General features: G+C 52.4%; 2 protein-coding genes across 2 annotated transcripts in view; both read right to left on the bottom strand.

The window, feature by feature from the left end:
• The window catches only part of Lemd1 (LEM domain containing 1), a 62,752-nt gene extending 44,511 nt beyond the window's left edge, over nt 1-18,241 (bottom strand). The window contains exon 1 of the mRNA XM_075987410.1: nt 18,155-18,241. The gene's annotated coding sequence lies outside the window, so the exon portion shown is untranslated. The remainder of the gene's footprint in view (nt 1-18,154) is intronic.
• Blacat1 (BLACAT1 overlapping LEMD1 locus) lies at nt 3,819-3,920 on the bottom strand. The gene has a single exon (XM_075987409.1). It carries the CDS (start codon nt 3,918-3,920, stop codon nt 3,819-3,821), a length of 102 nt encoding a protein of 33 aa, XP_075843524.1.
• Nucleotides 18,242-22,509: the final 4,268 nt, after the last annotated feature.

Below are 22,509 nucleotides of genomic sequence, written 5' to 3'. Positions count from 1 at the left end.
AGAGTCCTGAGGATGTGTCTAGGTCCTGCCATCTCCCCCGCTGGCATTCCTCCCGCCCCTCAGATAGAATATAGGAATGAACTGAGGGAGGAGAGGCCTCCCCAGCAGGGAAGGAGCGGACCAGAAGCCCACTCAGAAAACTGTTGAACTTTAGACCCTGGGCACTTCTGTCAGGGCCCAGACTGTCCAGGTTCCAGGGCCCCTGGCTTCTGAAATATCTTCTTTGGTTTAAGGCTGCTCTGAGCAGCTCCCTAGTTCACCCTTCCTGTGGACAGTCTGCTTTCCGTGCGAGGTTCTGACCCCACAGAAATCTAGAAAAGGGGTTTATCCCACAACTGTAGCATGGTGGGCACTAACCACTCCAGAGCTGGGGGACCAGAGGGTTTGCTCTGATAAGCCAGGCACCCTGGTCCTGGGTGGTTTAGCAGCGTGTGCTTTGAAGCTTAGGAGGTGGTGAGAGCTACGATTGTTCTTCCTGTCTGCCGAAGACACAGCAGGTTCATTCCTAGGGAAAACTCAGGTTCTTGGGGGGCTTGCCAGACACAGCAGAACCTTCAGGATGAATGGTGGACTTCCTAGAGCAACAGCTAGGAGACCGCTGAATGCAGCCATCCAGTCCTCTCCTGGTGAAGGCCTGTCTTTGAGGTTGGGGACCAAGGGTCCATCTCAGTTTCAGCCACGTCTGGTTACATCCAATACAAAGGAAGGCAGGTGTGGGACTCATCCGTGGGAGAGCGGAAGCAGTTTCTGTGGTCAGGAGGAACCCTAGGGGAAAACTGCAGCTACCCACACAGATCAGTGTCTCTCGCCCACTGCTGTGCAGATCCCACCTGACGGATGGGGAGGGCGGCTGCATCATCTTGGAAATGGGCAATGGGAAGCTACACAAAGTGAACCAAAGCAGAGATTAGGCCCATCTGAATCTCTTCAGTGTCTGTGCCATAGGAACACAGAGTTGGCAGCAGTCACAGCCTAGACAGTGCCTGGAGTCAGTGCAGGCCACAGACTCACTCACTTTAGTATCGCTGTATGGGGGAAGAGAGGTGTACCAGCGCTCACTGGAGGAACATTCTAGAGGAAGCTGTGGTCTCGGGATTTCCCTCACACTCCACCGCTTCTCAGATCTGCCTGTCTCTTCACCATGCTGTCCTCAGAACACATCCTCTGAGGCACAGGACACCTGACACCCCTCAAAGCCCTGAACTCAGAGTACAGCAGTGTACCCTTTTATCACCGAAGAAACCTGTCCCAGAAACAAGGCCTGGCTCATCCAAGGTCACAGGACCATTGGTGCTCAAGCAAGGCTAGAACACAGGAGATCTGCTCTTGGCTCGGGGCTCCTTGTGTCTCCTATGTCTATGCCAGTTAAATTACTGCTTTTTACTTTCTTCTAAAAAATTGAATTTTTCTATATATTTCTATGGATCCATATACTGCCTCCTGTAGGAGCGAAGAAAGGAAAGAACATTCTAATTAACTATTTTGAACTGAAGACAAGGAGTCCTTGGGTGTCCTGGGTCAGGTTAGAGGACATTCAAGTCCCAAGAACCTCAACAGTCATTTATAAGTAGTTCCATAGTCCACAAGGTGAAATCTGTGTTAAAGTGGGGGACACAGAGCCCACCCGCCAGGGAAGAGTAGTACCATGTTGGAAGAACCAAAGGTATGCATACCTGCCTCACCCTAAGAACAAAGAGGGCCACCTCAGTAGAGTCTGAAAACCTGTGGGCTGGCCTTCCCTCAGGCAGAGTGAAGGGAACTTTAAGCAGAATATAGGAAATTGACAGAACCCAGGCAGAAGCTGAACTGGGAACAGGTTTCTGGCTGCTTCCCCCTTCCCAGATGCTGACTCCCCATCTCCCTGAGAAGAGTCAAAATAATAAGCATGCGTTTGCTAGATGATACTACTGCCTCCTATTCAAGCCATGCCTACTGCACCATGCTCCACCTCACCAGGGAAGAAGGGAGGAAGGGCAGCTGTCTGCAAAGGTGGGGGGTGGCATACACTCAAAGAACCTTGAACCACCCAGGATCCTATAGGAAGGGCTTGAGATATCCAGTGTCCCTCCTACACCAAGGACACCCTCGTGGGGTAAGCAGCTCTCCGAGTCAGCTCTCTGCCAACATGTAGAGCTGCCTCCCTGCCAAGGGCTGTGAAGTGAGCACGGGAGAGCTGCCCCCTTGTTACCCTTTCCAGAACTAAGCTCTCCATTCTCTGACCTGTCCTCTGGGTGAGCCTATGTGGTTGGGACATAACACCCAATGCCTCTTAGTGTTGGGGATATGATTTCATCCTCCAGTTCCAGAGAGACTTCTCTGATTGCAGCCTGGAAGGCAGGCCTCAGCTAGCAACATTCAGGGAGGGATCTCTGGCTTCAGTAACAACGTACACCCCAGAAATGTTTCCGCCAATCTCTGCCTCGCCCAAGGACTCCACTGTCTGAGAGGAAACTGGAAGTTTGCTTTGTTCCTTGTGACCCCACTGGCCTTTGCTGCAGACACTTGCTGTTTCCCTGAGGAAAGGATTTGTTTAGGAGTCTTTGAATAGAAAATAGCAGACCTCTGGTGGTTCAGGCGGGAAGACGTGAAAAGCCAGTGGAGAATAGGGAGAAGCCTCTTGGCTGTGATCAGGCTCTACCAAGGCAACCTGAAACATCCTTACCAGGGGCACCCTATTTGCTGAGAGGCCCTCACTGAGTTCAGGCCTTCCTTCATCTTGAATCCTGACCCTCCTGCCAGGCCTTTGTTTATCTGTTCTGCCCCCCACCGGCAGTGGTGACTCCTTTCTGTGATGAACTGTTCCCACAAGGAGAGCGGCAGGCTAGCAGACCTGAAGCTGCCGAAACGTGCTTCTATTGCTAGAGTTTGTTCCTAATTCCCAGCTCTGTCTAGCACCTGAGAGATCCGGGCACAATGACAAGGCCAGGGGAGGAGGGTGAAGGGAGGAGAGAGGAGGAAGAGGAGAGGAAATGCTTCTTCTGCTTCTGAACTCCTAGAAATGAGTGTGGGGCACAAGATCCTGAAGCAGGAGGTCGACAGCGGGCTAGGAAGATGAAGGGAAAAGCCAAGGACAGTCCTAGGGTTCCCCGACCCAAGAGTCCTCTGAAGGTGTTACATGCCGGTATAATACCCTCTCCAGCTTCCCAAGGAGAGGAGAGGAACAGGGATGAAGGAACAAAATGGGGGTAGTGGTTTGGCTTAGATCTGGGGGACAGTCCCTGAGGAGCTTAGTGCCTGGGGGAAGGCCTCCCCACACCTGTGAGCACTATAGGAAGCTGGCGGGCCAGGGCCAGAACTGTGACACATTGTCACCCACTGCCTGGTCCCTCAAGTGTCTAACTCTGGCCTCCAACCTCAGTCCTGGCCCACCTGGCCCAAGAGGATGCAGGGAGGGGACTGAGACCCTGGGACCCCAGCAGAAACTCCAACTTGTGCGTGGAGGTGGTGTCCCTACATCGAGCCCTCCAAAGTTGGCAAGAACAGCTACTTTCCTCTCCCAAGGCCACATTAGCTTCATGGGAGGAGTAACCCTGAGAAGAGCTTGGGAGCCTCATCTCTTGGTCGCAGGCTGCCCAGTCTGCTGAAGAAGGCATGAGGCAGGTCCCGGAAATCCCCTTGTGTGACGGAAGCCTCTCTGCAGGAGCACAGAAGATTGGAAGCAAATAGGGGCGGTCATAAGAAGGCTCAGGAGGTTGATGCCCTCATGTTAGTCAGAAGCAAGATAAATGAAGGTAGAAGACACACACACTGAACTCCACAGCAGTGAGCAGCCTCAGGCCTGGATCCACTGGGAGCTGACAAGGGGGCCCTGGCTCTGCTCACACCGCTGTTTCTCGCTCTCTTTGAATGTCTTCCTTCTTCCTCTTCATCTTGCAGAAGCCGTGAAGACCACAGAAACAGGCAAAAGTGAACTGGGGCATGCCCTGGGCGGGGCGGAGAATGCTCACCAGATATCTGTAGGGAAAGGCAGGGTAGAAGAGTAGGAAGCAAGGAGAGAGAGAGAAGCAAACTGGGGTTATCATTCCCAGAACCCTTGGGGCTCCCTGAGGCTGTTGCCTGTCCTACCAAGTAAAAGAGTTCTACCACTAAACCACAGCTTCTCATTTCCTGCCACATGTGGGAGTGGCATCACCTTAAAGAAAGCCCAGTTGCTACCTGTGTTGTCCCCAGCCTACTGCTTCATCTCATCCCCACACAGCTGCAGCTGGGACCAGGAAGCGAGCAGGCTTAAAACAGTCTCTGGACATGCCATTTCATGAAGGTTCCAGCATGCCATGTGTGGGTGGGACTGGGGTGTCCACTTGATTCTTGAGGTCACATATCCAACACTCCAGATATGGGAGGCTACAGATTGAACCTCTAGAATGAAGTTTTAGATTCTGTCCTTCCCTAACAAACCCAAGTTGTCTGAAACTCTTAAAGAACCCTGTAAGGGCCACCAGGTAGCACACATTCCCTCTAATGCTATCCTGGCCATGCGGAAAACAGACAGCAAAGCGGGGGTCTTCAGCCAACAGGCGTTGTATTTGGCTTCTGCACTACATAAAAGACCGGGAGGGTGGTACATAGTCCATTTCTTCTTCCCCAGGTAAAAGGTCAGTCTGAGGTGAAGGTTGAGGCTGAGGTAGGCCTGAGGTGGAACACAGAGTCTGGCTGGGGTTATAGGCTCGGGTTGGTAAAGCACACCCTGCCCGGAGTCTGGCTGGGGTTATGGGCTTGGGTTGAAGCACACCCTTCATCCACTCATTTCCATTTTCCTTGCATTACTCATCTGCCTGGTCGCCCCTCCCCCTCTTCACATCTCTGTCCATCCTATCCCTAAACAATCCTGCTGTAAGAGTGAAGGAGATGCCTTCTAGTCAGCTTAGCAGGGCAGCTTAGAACATAAAGGCAGGCACCCTACCCAGAGATCAGGCCAACACACTAGGCCTAGTAGGAATGGCTTCTCTCTCTAGTAAAAGCATTGGGAGAAATGAAGGAGGTGTGTAGCAACAGGCCGCTTGTTGGTTCCCGGTTGCTTAGCCCCAAAATAATCACACAGAAACTGTATTATTTAAATCACTGTTTGGCCCATTAGCTCTAGCTTCTTTTTTTTTTTTTAAAGATTTATTTATTTAGTTAGTTTACAGTGTTCTGTCTGCTTGGGTGCCTGCAGGCCAGAAGAGGGCACCAGATTTCATCACAGATGGTTGTGAGCCACCATGTGGTTGCTGGGAATTGAACTCAGGACCTCTGGAAGACCAATCAGTGCTTTTAACCTCTGAGCCATCTCTCCAGCCCTAGCTCTAGCTTCTTATTGGCTAACTCTTACATATTAATTTAACCCATCTCCATTAATCTGTGACAGTGGCTTACGGGTAAAATTTTGGCATGTCGCCATCAGGGCTATATGGCGTCTTTCTGACTCTGTCCTTCTTTTTCCCTCTGCCCTTCTTTAACTGTAATGCACACACTCCATACTGGGGTGCATGTGAAGGGATTTACCCAGAAAGCACTCAGTTTAGTTTTCCCTGACTAGCTAAGTTTTGCCTTGCTATAGGTCCAAAGCAGTTTCTTTATTCATTAATGGTAATCATAGCTTACAGAGGGAAATCCCACATCACCTCCCCTTTTTTGTTTAAACAGAAAAGGGAAAATGGTGTGGGAGGTCCTTCTGTCTATGTGTTGCTTTTATTGCATAATAAATAAAGGAACTGCTTTGGGCCTATAGCAGAGCTATAGGGGAATAGAGCTAGGTAGGGAAAACTAAACTGAATACTGGGAGAAAGGAGGTGGAGTCAGGAGACACCATGTAGCCCTGCTGGAGACAAATGCCAGAACTTATCCAGTAACCCACAGCCACATGGCCATACATAGATTAATAGAAATGGATTAATATGTAAGAGTTAGCCAATAAAAAGTTAGAGCTAATGGGCCAAGCAGTGATTTAATTAAGTCAGGCGGCTGAGAACCAACAAGCCACTCTCTCCATACTACAGAGGTGCAGGTTAGGGCAAAGGGTTCGGAATAATAAAGCACAAGGCACCCCCCCATCTCCAGCAACAATGGCAGTTGGTGTCATGCTCCACTCAAGGCGCACCCGTGAAGTAGCTTTCCTGTTTCTTGAGGAACCTGACGTGACCCATGTGGTGACTGTCTGGACAGTTTCTGGGAAACTCCTTCAGGATAAACTTCCACTGTGCTTGTCTTACACTGCTGAATGCCTACTATGGAGCTGTCCCATCAGGATCCACCCCCAGTCCCTGGTAATACATCCAATCACTGTAATTAATAGGGATACTGTGTTTCCAGTGACCAGCTGGATGGGCAGGAGGCCCAGCTTGAGTCAGCATGGGTAGGAAGGCAGGCTGCTGCTATTTAATAACCTGCTTTCCAGCACCACTTACACACCCACTCTAGTGGTATATATAGTAGTTTATATAGTGAGCAGACAATCTCTAGGATAGATAGATAGATAGATAGATAGATAGATAGATAGATAGATAGATAGATAGATAGAACTGAGACACAACTACTATATTTCTAGATCTACCACAGCACTCTCTGGATCCTCTCACGATACACCAGGGGGTGGGGAGGGGTGTCCATGCTAGGTCCTATTCTTGACTCTGAGGTGGGCATACTGCCACCTTGGGAAGTAGTAGCTATATCTCTCTGGGCCTTCCGTCCCTTTTCTCTGTATACCAGGAGGCTAGTTAAGGCTTGACATTTAAAGTCCAAACCTAAGGGAATATGTGGGCATTGGGAGCTGCAGCTAGATCTGGTAGGGAGGAAGAGCCAGTGGGGTCCCTTCATCAGTAACTGTAATGCACTCACTCCATACTGGGGTGCATGTGAAGGGTTTACCCAGAAAGCACTCTCAAGACATCAGAAGAAAAAATAGCAATGGACACACAACAAAGGACACCACAAGGCTGCCCAGAGAAGAAATCTGCTCTCGAAACAACTTCTGTCATCCATCAGGTCTAGAGTCTCTCAGGCTCTTAGTCACAGGACACTAAGATCCTCTTTCTTTTTCACCTTCCTTCTCCTTTGATGCCTGCTCCTGCCCAAAGTCCTTAGTGAATGATGACCCCCCCTCCATGGAGATAGTTGGGGCAGGTGTAGGAGGAGGAAGGATAGTTTAAGAGGCACAGGAAGAAGCTTTGGAAGAAGCCCCTTGGGAGCTGGGCTGCTCAGTGGGATTCCTGGATTCTTTGGTCCCAAAGGTAGCAAGAACAAGGCAGAGAGCCAGGTTATTCTGCCCAAATATTAGCTCTCAAGTCCTCTGGCTTCTCCTTGTCAGCTAAGACTCTCATACAGGGGTACAACAACTTCAAGACCCAGAAGCCTGGACACAAAGGTCACTGGACCTCATCCCTGAAGTGGGCAAGGCTTGGGATAGGGAATTCCACGTTGGTGTGTCTGAGTGTTGTGGCTTCATTTCTTCTCCCCAGAGGCCCCAGCAGCAGGGGACCTGAGAGCCCCACTGCCAAATCTCTGCCCCAGTGTTCTGCCCTCGCAGGCATGCACTTCCTTTCCCTGCCTATATCTTCCACAGTTGGCAGCAAGCTTTACCTCTAACATAGGCTGGAGGCCTCCTGGAGAAGTCAGATCCCATGAAGCACCACCCCCCCCCCCGCTGGATCATCTAGACCCTGGAATACTCCCCTTCATCTGTGCTCCAGTGGAAACCCCCAACTCTGTTCTCCCCCAAGCTACCACTGTTCAAGAGTAGATAACGAATGGACACCGGCCAACACTCCTGTTACCACCCCCACCTGGCTCTTTTTAGCTCAGTTCAGGATGGTCTGGGGTCTAATAACCAAGACAGTCCCTCTGCCAAGATTGTCTTGTGAGAGTCGAACAGAAAAGATGCCAAGTCACGGATCATCCACCCTCCCAAGTCACCCATAGGTCCCCACCTCACATTCTCTCTTAGTCACACTCTGACCCTTCCACATCAAGGGCAAGTGGGGAAAACTGAACAAGTGGAACACGTGGAGGAACCAAGGGGCAAGAAAACACTTCTAAATGAGGAAGAAGCCAGGGTTTCGTGCAGCCAGTCCTAAGATTCTTCAGTATCTCTAGAATTTTGGCAATGTCCTCTATCAAAGTGGGCGGTAAGGGATACATGATACTTGAGTGTTGGGACAAGTCAAGAATCTCTGACAATTGTTTCTCCCACCCCATCCCCTCATCTTCTCAGGCAGGAGCAGAAGCCCTTTCAGCAAGACCCACCCAGGTAACTGGCAGAAGTGACTCAGTGAGGAGGGGTGCCCTAAAGCCCAGGGAAACAATGCACCATCCTGCCCCCCTCCCCCGTGCCCTCCGCACCCGAGCCTTCGTAATTAAAATATGAATTCACCTTCCCTCCCAGAGCCATTCATCCCTGCAAAGGGAAGCAGCTGCAGCTTAGGAGACCGGATTTGGGGATTAGCTTGGGCAGAGCAGCAGACACACCAGGAGAAAGAATTCAAAAGGAAGGGGGTGAACCGGGTTTTCTCCCACCTCCTCCCTCTCCTTTCCCCAGCTCTCTCCGTGCCTCACACCCACCCCTTCCCCCAAAGCCTGGCCTCCAGGTTTCTGGGAACTGTAGTCTGCAAGGCAGTGTTGATAAACAGGCAGACCTGGGGTAGGTGGTGTCATAAACTACAGATCCCAGGACCTCTTCCCAGGGCTGCCATCTGCCAAGCTAGGCACAGGGCACTGGTCTGGAGAAACCTGTGTTTTCCTTGGAAGTTAACCCCTTCTTGGACTATTAGAGAAGAAGCTCCATGAACCAGGAAACCAAGGCCTCTCTGTATCCCCAGGCCTATAGAGGCCGAAGTCTGCAGGAACAGCCCTCCCTCTTCCTTAGCTTCTTGCTTGTCTACCTTTAGAAAAAGAATAAAAGCCCCCTCCTCAAGATTACACAGGATTTAACAGTGGTTCTGAGGGACTGAGGGCACAGTCGCTGGGAGTAAAGGCCAAGATAACAACACTCCTTATACAGTCTTTACAGCCTGTATAAGGGGCTCAGTAGCTTACCACTGACTCCAGGCAGGGGAGGAGGAGCCAGGAACCTGATGCAGACTACTCCCACCAGGTGTCCCCTAGAAAGAGGGAACCAGCGGTCTTCCCAGTCTTCTTTGCATTTAGATGTGAAGCTTGGCAATCAAACTCAGCTTCCACTAGAAACGGACAGATACCACCAGGGAAATGTGCCTGGCTCTCATTGTAGTTAAACACAGACCTGTCTCCCTAGGGACGCCTCATGCTGGGTAGAGCTGATGCCTGTAAGAGACTTAGATTGCTCAGTTATGATATTTTTGGTTTCGGCTGTCTGCAGGCAGGGACAGGACAGACGCAGGGCTGCTCTGTGAATCCTCGGGGAAAGAGGGCACGAGGCCAGCATGCCTATTCAGAGGATCTCAACAATTCCGGGAGATACGCCATTGCGGATCTTCTCCAGACCAGCCCCACCCATAATGGCCAGGCATAAAGGCTGCACGCAAAAGAGGCCCAAGGTTGTAATGCCAGAATAGCACCTGACCCCCAGGCCCAGGCTACAGAGGGGACTAACTCTTACCTTCTCCCCTAGCCCACCATTTCTTCCATTAATAGTTACTGTACAGTCCTACTATGTGCCTTGCTAGAACTTCACAAGGGATACAATCTTTGAAACCACTCACTTGTCCCCTGGGTGTCTGGGGTCTTCCTGGGCAAACAGTAAGAGGGGATTTATGAGACAGGCCCAGAGGCAGAGGGAGGAGGGAGAGAGCTCTTCTGCTCAGACTTTTCAGTCAGGAAACTGGGAACGGAGAGAAGTTACCAAAGAGGTTCCTAGAGTTGAACAAAAACCCAGGCAAACTCAGGAGTCTAGTCAGTGACTCCGAGAGGGGACTGGTTCAGGGGCTAGCCACCCCTGAGTCCTTCCCCTAAGCCTAGCCAAGAGGGGAAGTAACCTGACTCAGCCACAGCCAAACTGCAGCTGGTCTGGGCTTTCGCTTTGCTTCCATTCTGATTTGCCCCTCTGCCCACGCTGAATAAAGAAAATCGGTGATATTGGATAAAATTTAATATCGTGCATCCCCCTCGAGACCTCCAGGGAAGAAGTGTTAGTGTGTTTGAAGCCACCCAGACTCGGGGGCTTATTCCCAACACACAAGTTTGATTTCCCCCGAAGCTCCAGTAGCACCAGCCAGTTTGGGTTCAATTCCCATCTCTGTTCCTTACTAGCCATATGCCCTGGGCCAGTTTCTCGGCTCCCTTATGCTTTAGATTTCCCATAAATAAAATGGGCTAATAATAAATAAGGCTGTCTTGGAAACCAAAGAGGTTAATACAGGTAAATCGGCCAGAACTGTGGTAACTAGGCGCTTGCTGAATGTTGACTGCAGAATGGAAGAGTCTAAATAAGACAAGGTAAGTGACCTGCCTTCTGTGAGCGCACTTCAGCGGTCTGTGTTAGACTGGAATGGGGAACCCAGTGTAGGAGGTGGGGTGATTCCCTTGCCATTCCAGCCAGACTTCCTGCTTCATTTCCATCTGTGCGCTTCCCAGGGATGGCAGGGATGAAGCCAGGCAGTTTTCAGAGTGGGAATAGAACCAGGTTGATGGAGGAAGCAGGGAAGACGGCATTGCCCTCCAGGAACTCAGCAGAGGGGCACGGCAAAGACCAGAAGCTATGGACTCCGGTTTCCAGCATGGTACCCTGGGGAGCTGTGGCCTTCCTTAGTTTTATTATGGACATGCTACCACCACCACCACCACCAGCAGCAGCAGCAGCAGCAGCACAGCTGGCGTGAATGCTCCCTCGTCAGTCTCGGAAGAGTCTTAAGGGTCCGGACAGAGCAGCTGGGGATTTCGAGCTGGGCAGAGGGAGGAGGAATAAAAGACCAAGACTAAGAAGCAGAGTGTGGCTGGACAGAGGAAAAAGCCTAGGTGCTGAGCCTGAAACCAGCCCCACATCTCCATTAACCAAGGCTTAAGTAGCTTGGTAAGAGGGAACGAAAAAATTCCTCAGTAAGACCTTAGCGCAAGCTGCCGCCTTCTTCCTGGCAGCCTAAACCTTCAGAAGGAAGGGGCCAGATCCAGAGGGAGGAAGTGACATGGCCAAGATCACACCGCCTAGCCCCAAATCCAGAGTTACTAGATGTGCCAGCCCCTCCCTCTAGTGCTCCCTATGGCTGGTCCTTAGTGAGTGTGGTTGTGCAGGAGCTTGCCCCTCACTGTAGCCCATGGCTTTTAGCCCTACATGAGTTCGGAACAGCAATCACATAGGAATGAAAAGCCATAGGCCACAGCAGAGCTGAGGGGTCCAGTGGCAGGAATCTCAAAAAGCAGGAAACTGGGGAATCTCACACCTCCCTCTTCCCCACCTTGCCTCCCAGGGAGCCCAAGCCCCCCCACCCATAGCATTCTCTCACCACTCCCCTGCCACCTGGTGGGCCCCAAGAATACTAAAGCTAAGGCAGTAATGAGTTTCCAGTCTAGCCCTTCAAAGGCCCCACACAATGGCCCTCGTGGTGGGTACGGGGAGGTGCGGCTTCCTGGCCATAAAGGACCTCCTCAGATTCCTCTAATTAGCATCCAGCCCCCTCCCAGGTCCCTAACTACCCACTCCCCTAGCAAACAAGGGCCATCTTTTCAAAACTCCCAGGCCCCATAGTGAGCTCTTTGGGGGGGGGGGGTGTTAGGCTTAATTAACCCTTTCCAGTACAGCAGTGTGCTTTGTTTAGAGGAGGAATGAATGTTGAACTCCCTCCAGTTTTAGGTAGCGCATGCTTCCCAAACTAGTGCAGGGAGTTGCACCCTTCTCTAAGCCAGGGGTTCTCCACTTCCTAATGCTGTGACCCTTTAATACAGTTCCCCATACTGCGGTTGACCCCCAAGCCATAAAATTATTTCGTTGTCTATTTTATAACTGTAATTTTGCTACTGTTATGAATCATAATATAAATATCTGATATGCAGCCCCCAGAGGGGTCGAGACCCACAGGTTGAGAACTGTAGTTCTAGTCTTAGCGATGAGAAAGGGCCTGGGCTGAAATCCCCACCAGCCAAGAACAGTCCATCTGGTGAGTTGGAGGGAGGGGCATCATCAAGGTCTCGGAACCCTGGGAAAAGTATGTCCTAAATACAAGTTAATTTCCTTCCTTCTCTCCCACTGTGGGTCAGTTGTAGGCGTCTGCCGCGAAAGAGTGGGCCCCCAAAAGCACCTTCTCATCTAAAACCAGGAAAGCCTCAGGGGACACAGACCTCCAGACTGAGTCTGCACCTCTCCCAGGGACCCCCAGTGAGGGGGTGTGTGGTCTGGGTCAGAAACTGTCTCTTTCAAGAAGCATCTTGTATCCTACTTTAGCCTACCCCCAACCTGTGCCAGGGGCAGGCTGCGGTAGCAGGAGGCTTGGTGAAGCAATCTTAACCGAGCTCCCAGCGTGCACCACACACACACACACGCACACACACACGCACACACACACACACACACACACACACACACACACACACCAATCTCACCCTACCTTAATGAAGCATCACCCAGCTTCACACTTGAAGTTCCCAGTGCTCAGGTCGGCAGCCTCTCGTCTGTCCTTTTCACTGACCCCCAGAATGCCAGCCCTAAGACACACAGAGAGCTGTGTGCTCCAGGCCAAACATCCACAATCCCCTCCAAGGAACAGCGGCCAGGGGCTGGGATGGCAGGTTCACCAGGTGGCCCCCGCAGTTCCCTTTATAATTCCACTTCCTGCCTCCCAGGCAGCCTCGGCTCACTCCTAGCTCCAAGTCTGACCCAGGCCTCCTCCCTCCTCCACCCACTCTTGGCCAGGCCTAGCTGTGCCCAACTTGCCTTGACTCTCTGGTGACCTGCCTCTCCCCCTACCAGACTGGTGGGGGCGGGCGGTCAGTGGGCGGGTAGTCAGGTATTCCTTCGATTCTGACTTGGGCCTGGGTTAACAAAGGTCTCATTGAGCCTCTGGCTGTCTGGTCGGTGAAGCACAAACCTCTTGTATCTACTTGCTTTTGATCTCACTCCCTCTGAACCAGCCGGGAGTATTACTCACATCCCCTGCTGGGCTATTGGTGTGGAGGGGCTGTTTGGTCCCCTCCCTCCTCTGCCAACTCCTTTTTCTCCTTCCTTCCCCCGCCGCTCCCCTCCAACTTTTTAAAAATGGTTTAATTTTTGGCAGGAGACCTGAGGCAGCTCCCTGCGGGCCCCCCTCCTCACCACACACCCCGTTCCCACTATTCCCCTGCCTCAGAAAACCAAGGTCAGTGCTGGTCAACCCTGTCCCTTCTTCAGACAGCTCAAGTGTGGCATCCAACAACTCCTGGCCACAGTACTATGTCTTGACTGCCACACTCAGCACACGCGACAAGCCCCAAGAAAGTTCTGGAATGGGGTGTTCCCTGTAGCTATTTCTAGGACCAAAGGTTTGGTGGGGCTGGCGGTTGTGACAGACATTTGGTCTCAGGCTCTGGCCTGACTGGACCTCACTTGAAACGTGGAGGAAGGGGAGGCAGGTCAACTGGGCCTCACCTCCGTTCGCCAGGAAAACCCTGCCTCCTCAGGTCTGCTTTCTCTGTCCCCAAGACAGTCCAAGGACACAGTTCCGTGAGAACCCAAGGACTCAGCCATTTCCACTGTCCCTACCCTCTGAGTCCACCCCTAAACCTATAGCTAGTGGTGGGAGCCTGAGCCCAGGTAGCCACATGTACCCTCTTTTTGGGGCCTCTATACGGGGCCACTGCCGCTTCCCCCAGTCCCTGCCCCTGCCCCATCACATCCTCAGGTCCGTCTCTCCAAAAGTCTATGTACTCCAGGGGAAATGAGTCAAGAGCCCAAACCAGGCTTGAGAGAAGGCTCAGTAGTTAAAGCTGTTCGTCACTAAGTCTGATGTACAGAGTTTGGTCTCTAGGTTGCCCTCTGACCTCCACATGTATGCTATGGATCACATGACCACACACATACATGCTCACAAAACAAATAAATGTAATTTTTAAAGAGCTCTGCCTGCAAAGAGTACCTACTCTGAGTAGCCCTCCCTCAGGTGTGCCATTCAGCCAAGCTCAGGATTTGGGAAATTTGTTCCAACAGAGGCCCCATTCTTCCTGCTGCTGGCTCTCATTGTCCCTCATGACTCCACACATTCTTGGGCCTTAATGAGAAGCCAAGACTGCCATGGGCTTTGCCCTGCCTTGTCAGTGTAACCCCGAGGTCTGTAGCAGGTGCTGGGGGAGGGTGGGCCGGGGCCCAAAGAAGGGAGTCAAGAAGAAGGAGATGGGGGCCAAGGGCAGGGGGCAGGATGGATGGGGAAAGGGTAGAGTCAGAACAGAGACACACTAAGAGAAACTGAAGGGGATGGAGGTTCGTGGAAATATTAGAACATCTTCTACAAGTAAAAGGAACTTAACTTTTTTGAGTGGAAACTCTAGTGCATGCACCCACAATTACTTATGTCTGAGTTTTTTCTTTTTCTTTCTTTCTTTCTTTTTTTTTTCTGTGGCAGTGTTTCTCTGTAGCTTTGAAGCCTGTCCTGGAACAAGCTCTTGTAGACCAGGCTGGCCTCAGACTCACAGAAATCCTCCTTCCTCTGCCTCCCGAGTGCTGGGATTAAAGGTGTACACCACCACCCGGCTCATGTCTAGTATTGTTAACATTATGGTCACAGTTAGGAAAACTGAGGCTTTCTTGGGACTTTTTCTTTTGCTAGAGGGGTGTGTGATGGGGAATAGGAAAAGGGGTAAAAGGAGAGGGGAAAAGAGGAAAACACATGAAAGTATGGGAAGCAGACAAGCCCAGGGCTGAAGCGGCACGAGGGAGAGCTAGGGAAACAGAAGAACGAGAGACCTGTGCAGACTGGGGTGAGGAGGAGGGCCCAGCATACAGGTTAAAGCATCCTGACCTCCAGCCATTCCCTCAGAAGTCCACTGCCTATTGGGAAAGCAGACACTGAGAGCAGCTGAGATGCCTTTCCTCATGAACTCTGCACAAACTGGAGAAGCCAGGTCAGGCGAGAATGAAGCCTGTTGCACAGAAAGAATGCTAACTTTTAGGGATTCCCTCTCAAAACACTTCCCTTCCAGGGCCTCACGCTACTTCTGGGTCTTCCAGATTGACAGTGGTTCCTGCTAAAGGTAAGCCAAGGAGAGCAGGTCTCTCAAAGGAAAGAGGTGAAGACATGCTAATAAAACATCAGCTCTCCAAAGAGAGAAGGGCCAGCGACAGACTAGGCTTAGCCCAAGGACAGTAGATGCCACCAACATTCCTAGAGAAGACCAAGCGCATGTACACAACCGTTCTCCAGATCTACACTGGACACCCAGGAGTCCCATACTAAATGGGATGCTTGTGTGGAAATCTTTAATAAATTCAATTAACCAAACCTATGATCCCATCAAAGATGCATGAGTCCACAATGGAACTGACTAATTCATGAATTCACAATGGGACTAGCTGACTCTCAGAGATTCTTCTCCACCTATGTGTCTTTTGGGGCTACTTTGAGCCCGGGAGACCTGTCTCCGCTCACGGTGGCAGAGCGAGGGGACCTTGGGATGATAGATATTAAGGCACTTACTCCCACCAACTGTCTGCTCGTAGGTTCTAGGCTGTGGGATGTGATGACGAGCTGTAGAGCACTCCAATTCCACCCATCATGGTGGGAGGCACTGCTGTAGGTTCAAAGGAGCCTCAAGAGATTCAATCTGTTGTCTCTGCTCCAAATAGACCTCCCAATTTGGAAGTGTGTTTGGGATGGATCAGTACTGACCCAGACAGCTAGGTTCTGAAGAACCTGCTGACTCCCATACACTGTCCCCCAGACCAGAACCAGACCAGGAGTGGGCTTGCCGCAGAGAACAGGATGGCCTCCCTCTTTCTAGGCCTAGACTAGGTAGCCTTTCCCATGGTTTGAGTCTGCCCTGCACACCTTCCATTTCTACCCCCAAAGCATGAACAGCTCAGGTTCTCTCTCATTTAGCAGTTTGAGAGCCCCCCTAGAGGAGGTGGATGCTCCTCCATTGAACAGGAAAGCACAGCGAAGTCAGGCAGGAATTTTCTTTTGCCCAGGGGCTTCTCCAGTTGACCTTTTCTGAACATTTCCAGGCAATGAGAAGCAGCTTCTAACCTAGCAGGTCCTTGGGCTCTTGGAGAAGGACAAAGAGGATGATGAAGAGGAAGAGAAGAAAGAGGAGGAGGAGGAAGAGGAGGAGGAGGGACGAACAGCAGCCTGGTAACAGCCTCAGGCAAATCATAGTAGAGAAACTAAGGAAACAGCCAAGGTGGAAGGTGAGGGGACAGGTCTCTCCAGTCTTGGTACCACCAGGCCTCCAATCCCTACTAAGCCTGTTGGCCGGACTTTAGAAGGAAGATTTAAGTATGAGCTTATGTCACCAGAGTTCAAGCTCACAAGTATAGGACCCAGGCTGCAGATTTGGTTCTCAGTCAATCACGCTGTTAAAGAAAAATATGACAATGGGCCATTGGCAAATTTGCATGCAGTTTGCCTGAGAATATCATGAATAATATCAAACGGTTCTCACATCTGCCCAGACCTTGTCCTCCCCTTTCGGTCATGTCCCCTCATCTGCAAAAGATGATGAGGTGTATGGGGACAGCTACTCCTTCAGTGAATGTGCATCAAGGATAGGTCAAACACCGTGTAGACCCTTGGATAGGACTCATGCTGGTACTGGTGAGGGACAAGCCACCACGCTTTAAGTCAGAGCTGCCCTAGGTCTTCATCAATCAGTTTGATGACATGACTCCAAGCTTGGGACAGGCTAGACTTGACCACGCCTACTCTCAATTCTCTGTGTCCTCATCCTGCTCCGAGGAGAATGACCCCACTTCTGAAGCCTGCCTGCCAGACAGTCATATCTTTGAATGCATAGCAAGAGTGTAGAGGCAAGAGGAAGCACCCAGTAACCCCCTTTGGAGGAAACCTGAGGTGGGTGAATATAAGAGCCTGCATCTGTGAGAGCCTTGATAAAACTGGACAATTTGAAAAGTAAAAGCTATTTCCAGCCTTGTTCCTCAGCCGGGGCACCCTTGAAGGTCTAAGTCCCCAAACTGGCACCTTGGGTACCTCCTGGAGGACAATCCCTTTCTCTCAATGCAGAACCCAGTCACCAAGGAGCTGACTTCCGCTGCTAAGTTAGCCCTGAACTAAGTTGTTCACCGACAGAGGAAAGTACCTTGGAAAATTCATCAGGGAAAATTAAATCAGACTGGGATAGAAGAATCTGCTAATGAAGACTGGGGCCCCGAACACCGGTGCTCCCAGAGGAAGGCTGTGGAATGTTGCTTAGAAAGAAGGGCTCTCCCTCTGGGCCCTAGGCGCCCTCTCCTGACCGGCTCTGGAGAGGCAGGGGCCTACCTTTAGGGGCACTATCCGTGGTCAGGGACCCTTTTACATGAAGGGGAGTATCTGATCATCTCAAGGCTGCTTTGTCGGGTCTCTACCAGGGTTCCTCCTTCTAGGTGGCTTCTCCCCGGCCCTTGTTAGGTCAAGGGCTGCTAAAGGGTACTAGGGGTGGGCTCAGAGGTCCCAGTTCTACCACAATGACTGGAAAGGGTTGGAGGGAGAATGAAGTAGCTAGTGTCCCCCTCCTCCCGGGTACATGATTGCCTCACATTTGCTGGAGTTGGTGGTTTTGCACTGGACATGGCTCCTCCCGGCCTCCTTCACAAGGGCTTCCAGGACCTCTCTCTGCTCCTGGGGTACCCTGCACCGCTGCTTCTCCGTTCTATGTGCCAAACAAATGCACAGGTGCTACAACGTCCCGGTCCCTGCCTCAGTTTCAGCCCCTTCTTCGTCGCATTCCACCACGCAGCGAAGGAGAAGAGGGAAGCACTCAAGAGTGGCTTTCACGGGAGGTAGACTCAGCTTTAGAGGGCGAGCTCCCTCACCTTCTCTCCTGAAGCCCCACTAACTGTGAAATCCTTCAGAAGGAACAAAGGCAATGGAACCTGGGTGGGGGGCTTCCTTTTTGCCTAGCTAGGGCAGTGGTTGGCACAGGCGGCAGCGGGTCAGATCTGGCTTTCAGGTGAGCCTGCCGGAGGTGGAGGGGCCCGCCCAACCCAAAGCAGAGACGCCAGTCCTCGGCGGTTCCCGGCCCCCAACCCGGCCCGCAGAGGGGTCGCCGACTCCCAGCACTTTCTGCCTGTTTTCCGCTCAGTACTCACAGTTCGGATGCTGAGCCGGCTCCTCTCTTGTACTCACTTCCTTTGTCTCCCGTCTCCCTCTTTCCCTCTCCCTCTCCAACCTCTCTCTTCCCTCCTCGTCTGATTCTCGGCTGTAGCTTCCAGCGTAGAAAAATAATTATTCTTCTCAATGGGTTCGCACGGGGCGCGCACGTACACACACACACACACACACACACACACACACACACACACACCACCGGGTACCCAATCAATGCATAAATCTTCGGGGTCCCTTTAACCTCTGCGGATGACTCCAGGAGTTAATTATGAAGCCTATTTCGGCATGGCATAAATATGCATTAAGGGATGAAATGACAACCGACGCGCTGAACTTCAGGGAACTGGCATTTAGACAGACTTCGTCTCGCCCCCGCCCCCTCCCGCTCGCTCCTTGGCCCCAAAAACCACCTCCCCAGCCTCGCGCCCTCCGGGGCTCGCGGGGACCGTCGCCGGCTCCTCTCGGCATTAGCCGCACCTCCGGCGCCCCCTGCGGCGGGGCAAACCCTCGCGGGCCGCTCCCTCCAGTCCTCGCCCCGCAGATCGCGGGGTCCCGGCCGGGGTGGGGTTTCCATCTGAGAGCAGCCGCGAGCTGAGTCCCGGGAAGAGCCGGAGCGAGCCAGCTACCTGCCCGCACGCCCGAGTTCTGCGCGGGCGAGAAAGACCGCGAAGCCGGTCCTCTCTGCCCGCGCTGCCGCCTCGCGCCTTTGGGTCCCGACCCGCACACACACGCGCACCCTTGCACACGCGCGCGCACACACGCACTCACACGCACCGCCTGGCGCGCATCGACACTCCTGCGCGCGCTCACGCCCTCTCACACTCAAGCTGTAACAAAGGAAGGGGCCAGCGCTGCCTTACTTTTCTTCCGCCTCTCTTTTGCGGCCCCCTAGCCCCGGGCCGGCGGCCGGCCCACCCGCCCTCCACGCCCCCCGACGGCGGCGGGCGGCTGGCAGCCGGAGCAGCGCGGCGCAGCGGCAACTTTGCGCCCGGCGGGCGGGAGACAAAAGCTGCGGCGCAGCCGGAGGCCGCGCGGCCAAGGTGTGCTCGCTAATTGTCAGGAAATGTGTGTGTGTGCGCGGCCCGAGCCCGCGGGCGGGGGAGGGGTGGCCGCGGGAGCGGGAGAGAGGACGAGGGGACCACCCCACCCCCAGCCCACGCCACTCGCCCGCGCCCGGCACCCGAACCGGGATTAGAGAATAAATTATCTGCTGTCTTCTCATTGGGCCGTGGTTGAGGACGCCGTCGGCGGCGCCCGGCTGGGAGCTCGCCCAGCTCTTTGCATTCACTGCACAGCTCCGGCTCTCCTCCCTTCGCGGGGGCTGAGAGCCCAGGGCTGGGCTCCAGACACCAGAGGACACCAGCCGTCTGGCCGCGCCACCCCTCCTCCGAACTAGCCTGAGCCCTATTCCCTTCCCAATCTGTCTGGTGTCTTGGGGACAGGAGACTGGGGGAAAAGATGCCTCGGTATCTCTCCTCTTTGCCTTCACACCCACTCCGAAGGAGAAAGTGCAGGGTGGCTGGGGACCAACACGTGGGACTCACCCATCACAACCACAGAGGGTTTACAGCGTTTCCGTGACCTGGGCCCTGACCTCCGTTCCCACAGGCGACAATGAGGAGAGAGAGAGAGAGAGAGAGAGAGAGAGAGAGAGAGAGAGAGAGAGAGAGAGAGAGAGAGAGAGAAAGAGAGATTGCTCTGCTACCCACTCTAAGTGCACACTTCCTGGGCCTGCCTCTGACCCTCCAGGGAAGAGAATTTAAAACTGCCTGCTTAAGAAATGTCTCTAAGAGCTCCTTGCAAAGAATCCATTCATTTATTTAGCAAACCACATCCAGGGCCATCCTGTGTGGTGACATCCACTAGGGAGGAGTGCCAAGCCAAGAAGCAAGATTGAGAGGAGGCAAAGTCTAGCAGAGGAGGTGTGTTCCAGCAAGGTCTGAGCCCCCCCCCCCAAAAAAAAAACCGGGAATGATTCGCTTCAGTCATCCATGCAACAAATGATTTAGCATGTTTTACATGCCAAGTTCTGGAGAAAGCACTGAGGATATAGTGGTGTCCAGTTCTCTGGAACACACAGTCTAGCGGCAACATGGCCATTGGTGTGATAGAGCTAATTAGGAAGTGTGTGTGTGTGTGTGTGTGTGTGTGTGTGTGTGTGTGTGTGTGTGAAATGAGCCCAGAAAGGTTTCTCTGAGAAAGGAGAGCTAAAATGGATGAAAGATGGGATGAGGCAGGAAAAGAGAGAGCTCTAAGCAGAGGGATTTGTAGGTTCGTGAGCTGCTGGTAACTGCTCATTCAAAGACAACCAGATGCCCATCATATAGACGGGACGTGCAGAGGGAGTGGTCCCTGGAGTTAATCTCCAGGATCTGCAAACTGACTCTCAGAGGCTCACTCTGTTGCTGCCAGCTTTCAACACGGCCATACCCAACTGTTGTCTGCTGCAACTGAGCCAACCGGATGCTTGCTAATCCAGGAGTCCTAGATGCTCACATCGCTTCATCTGGTAACACCGGGCCATCACACGGGAAAGCTGCTACGCACTGGACCCCTTTCCGTGATCTGGGATTGTTTGCTCAGTTTCCACCTTTATCATGTCTGGGTTTTTAACAACAGTCCTGTGGCTCCATTGCTGTCCTGCAGATAGATGAGAAACTGAGTCAACAAGAGAGAATGGCCTGTCTGGTACCACACATAGATTCAGTGCCCTACAGAGTGTGTGGCTTTCCGCTATCATTCTAGTAGCGCTCAGCATCCAGCCCTGCTACTGTCAGTGAGCCTGAGGAGCACTGGGAATAAGGGGTCCTCTGCCTCGTCCGGAGCCTTCAGCACCTGGGACAGGGCTCCGAACATCCTTTTTCACCCCTTCCAGCAGACCTGAATCTAGTCTGCCCTGAAAGAAAGGGAATAATTCAGGAATACATATAGCAGCAAGGTGTTGTGGTCACTGGATGAACTTTGAACTTTGGATTTGCCGCTGTGCCTACATGCTCTTCACTTAGCCTTTCTGAACCGTAGTTCATTCCTTCGTTGACCCAGCGGTACTCACAGTATGTGGGAGGTTCTCATGAAGAATGAGGTTGTAACATGTGTGAAGTATCTATGGAAAAACACACAAACTATCGATTGGGAACAGCCGTTACTTCTGGGAAGAACTGGCTGCGGGCGGCGCCTATATTTTAGGGCTAATTATTTAGTAGTGGTAAGGCTATGCCTGTGTTACCTGTGCAAAATAAATAATGCAGCGTTTTGGTGAGAGTAAAACAACGTGACGGCAGCACTAAGTGCGTATTCCATGCCCCTTTGCTGAACCAGGTGGGGTGTTGTCTTTTGAAATGCCAAGGTGAGCCATTGAGGAAAATCGATGTCTCTCAGAAAGTGGATGCTACCAAGGAGTTTGCACACAACCCAAGCACAGGTCTAGATGGTGAGCCAGTTCAGATATTTTCAAACCTAGAATCTCTGTAATGCAGCCCTGGGCCGCACAGGGAAACAGTACTGCATAGATGCTGCTCTATTGAGAGACCCAAATCCCTCCAGGGAACAGGTGAGTCAGGATACAACACAGTGATGAGGTCTGGGCCACCCCACCCCACCCCGCACGGGTCCTTGTGTCCAGAGAGGCTGGACAGGAGCATTCGGGGCTGAAAACTTTGCCGTGCTTCTCAAGCTTGTGAGCCAGTTTCTTGCCTGGCAGCCTCTGGTCCCCAAGAAAAGCCGAGAGCGGCAGGTGCGAACCTAAGGAGGGAGGGCACCTTCTCCTGTTACCCCGCAGGTATTGAGTCCCGGGCCAGGACAGGGCAGCCATTCATCAGCCAGCACAAAGAGACACTCTCTCAGCTACACGAAGACCAGGCCAGGTCACCTCAGACACTGGGGCATAACATCAGAGGGAACACCAGAGGCCTCTCAGAGGAACGCTTTGGACTGGGGGCTAATGGCGTGGGGGAGGGTTGTGATAGAAAAGACACATCTTAGAGAAGGGAAAATCCATCGTGATCTGAAGGAGGGAGGCAGATATGATGGAAGAGACTACAAAAGTAGAAATTAAACTGAGTACAGGGGAGCTGGGAAGATGGCCCAGAGGGTGAGAGTACTTGCGAGACAATCTCAAGGACCCGAGTCCAAGTCCTAGGACCTGTGTAAAAAGCCAGACATGACAAGAGCCACCTACAGCCCAGGTACTGTGGGGAGGAAGGAATAATCCTCAGCACCCACATCGTAGGTAGGCAGGGGAAGGATTGCCACACCCAGTTCTGGGAGGCGGAGACAGGATGATCCTGGGGACTTGCTGGGAAGCCATGCAGTCTAGGCAATCAGTGAGTTCAGTGAG

Source organism: Microtus pennsylvanicus, chromosome 10 (genome assembly GCF_037038515.1).
Source record: "Microtus pennsylvanicus isolate mMicPen1 chromosome 10, mMicPen1.hap1, whole genome shotgun sequence".
Classification (NCBI taxonomy): Eukaryota; Metazoa; Chordata; class Mammalia; order Rodentia; family Cricetidae; genus Microtus; species Microtus pennsylvanicus.
The sequence above is the reverse complement of the archived record's forward strand: the minus strand, read 5'-3'. Positions and strand labels throughout refer to the sequence as shown.

What these genes read in the sequence shown, in the direction of transcription:
- Blacat1 (XM_075987409.1), bottom strand. Translation starts at nt 3,920, where the DNA reads ATGCCCCAGTTCACTTTTGCCTGTTTCTGTGGTCTTCACGGCTTCTGC.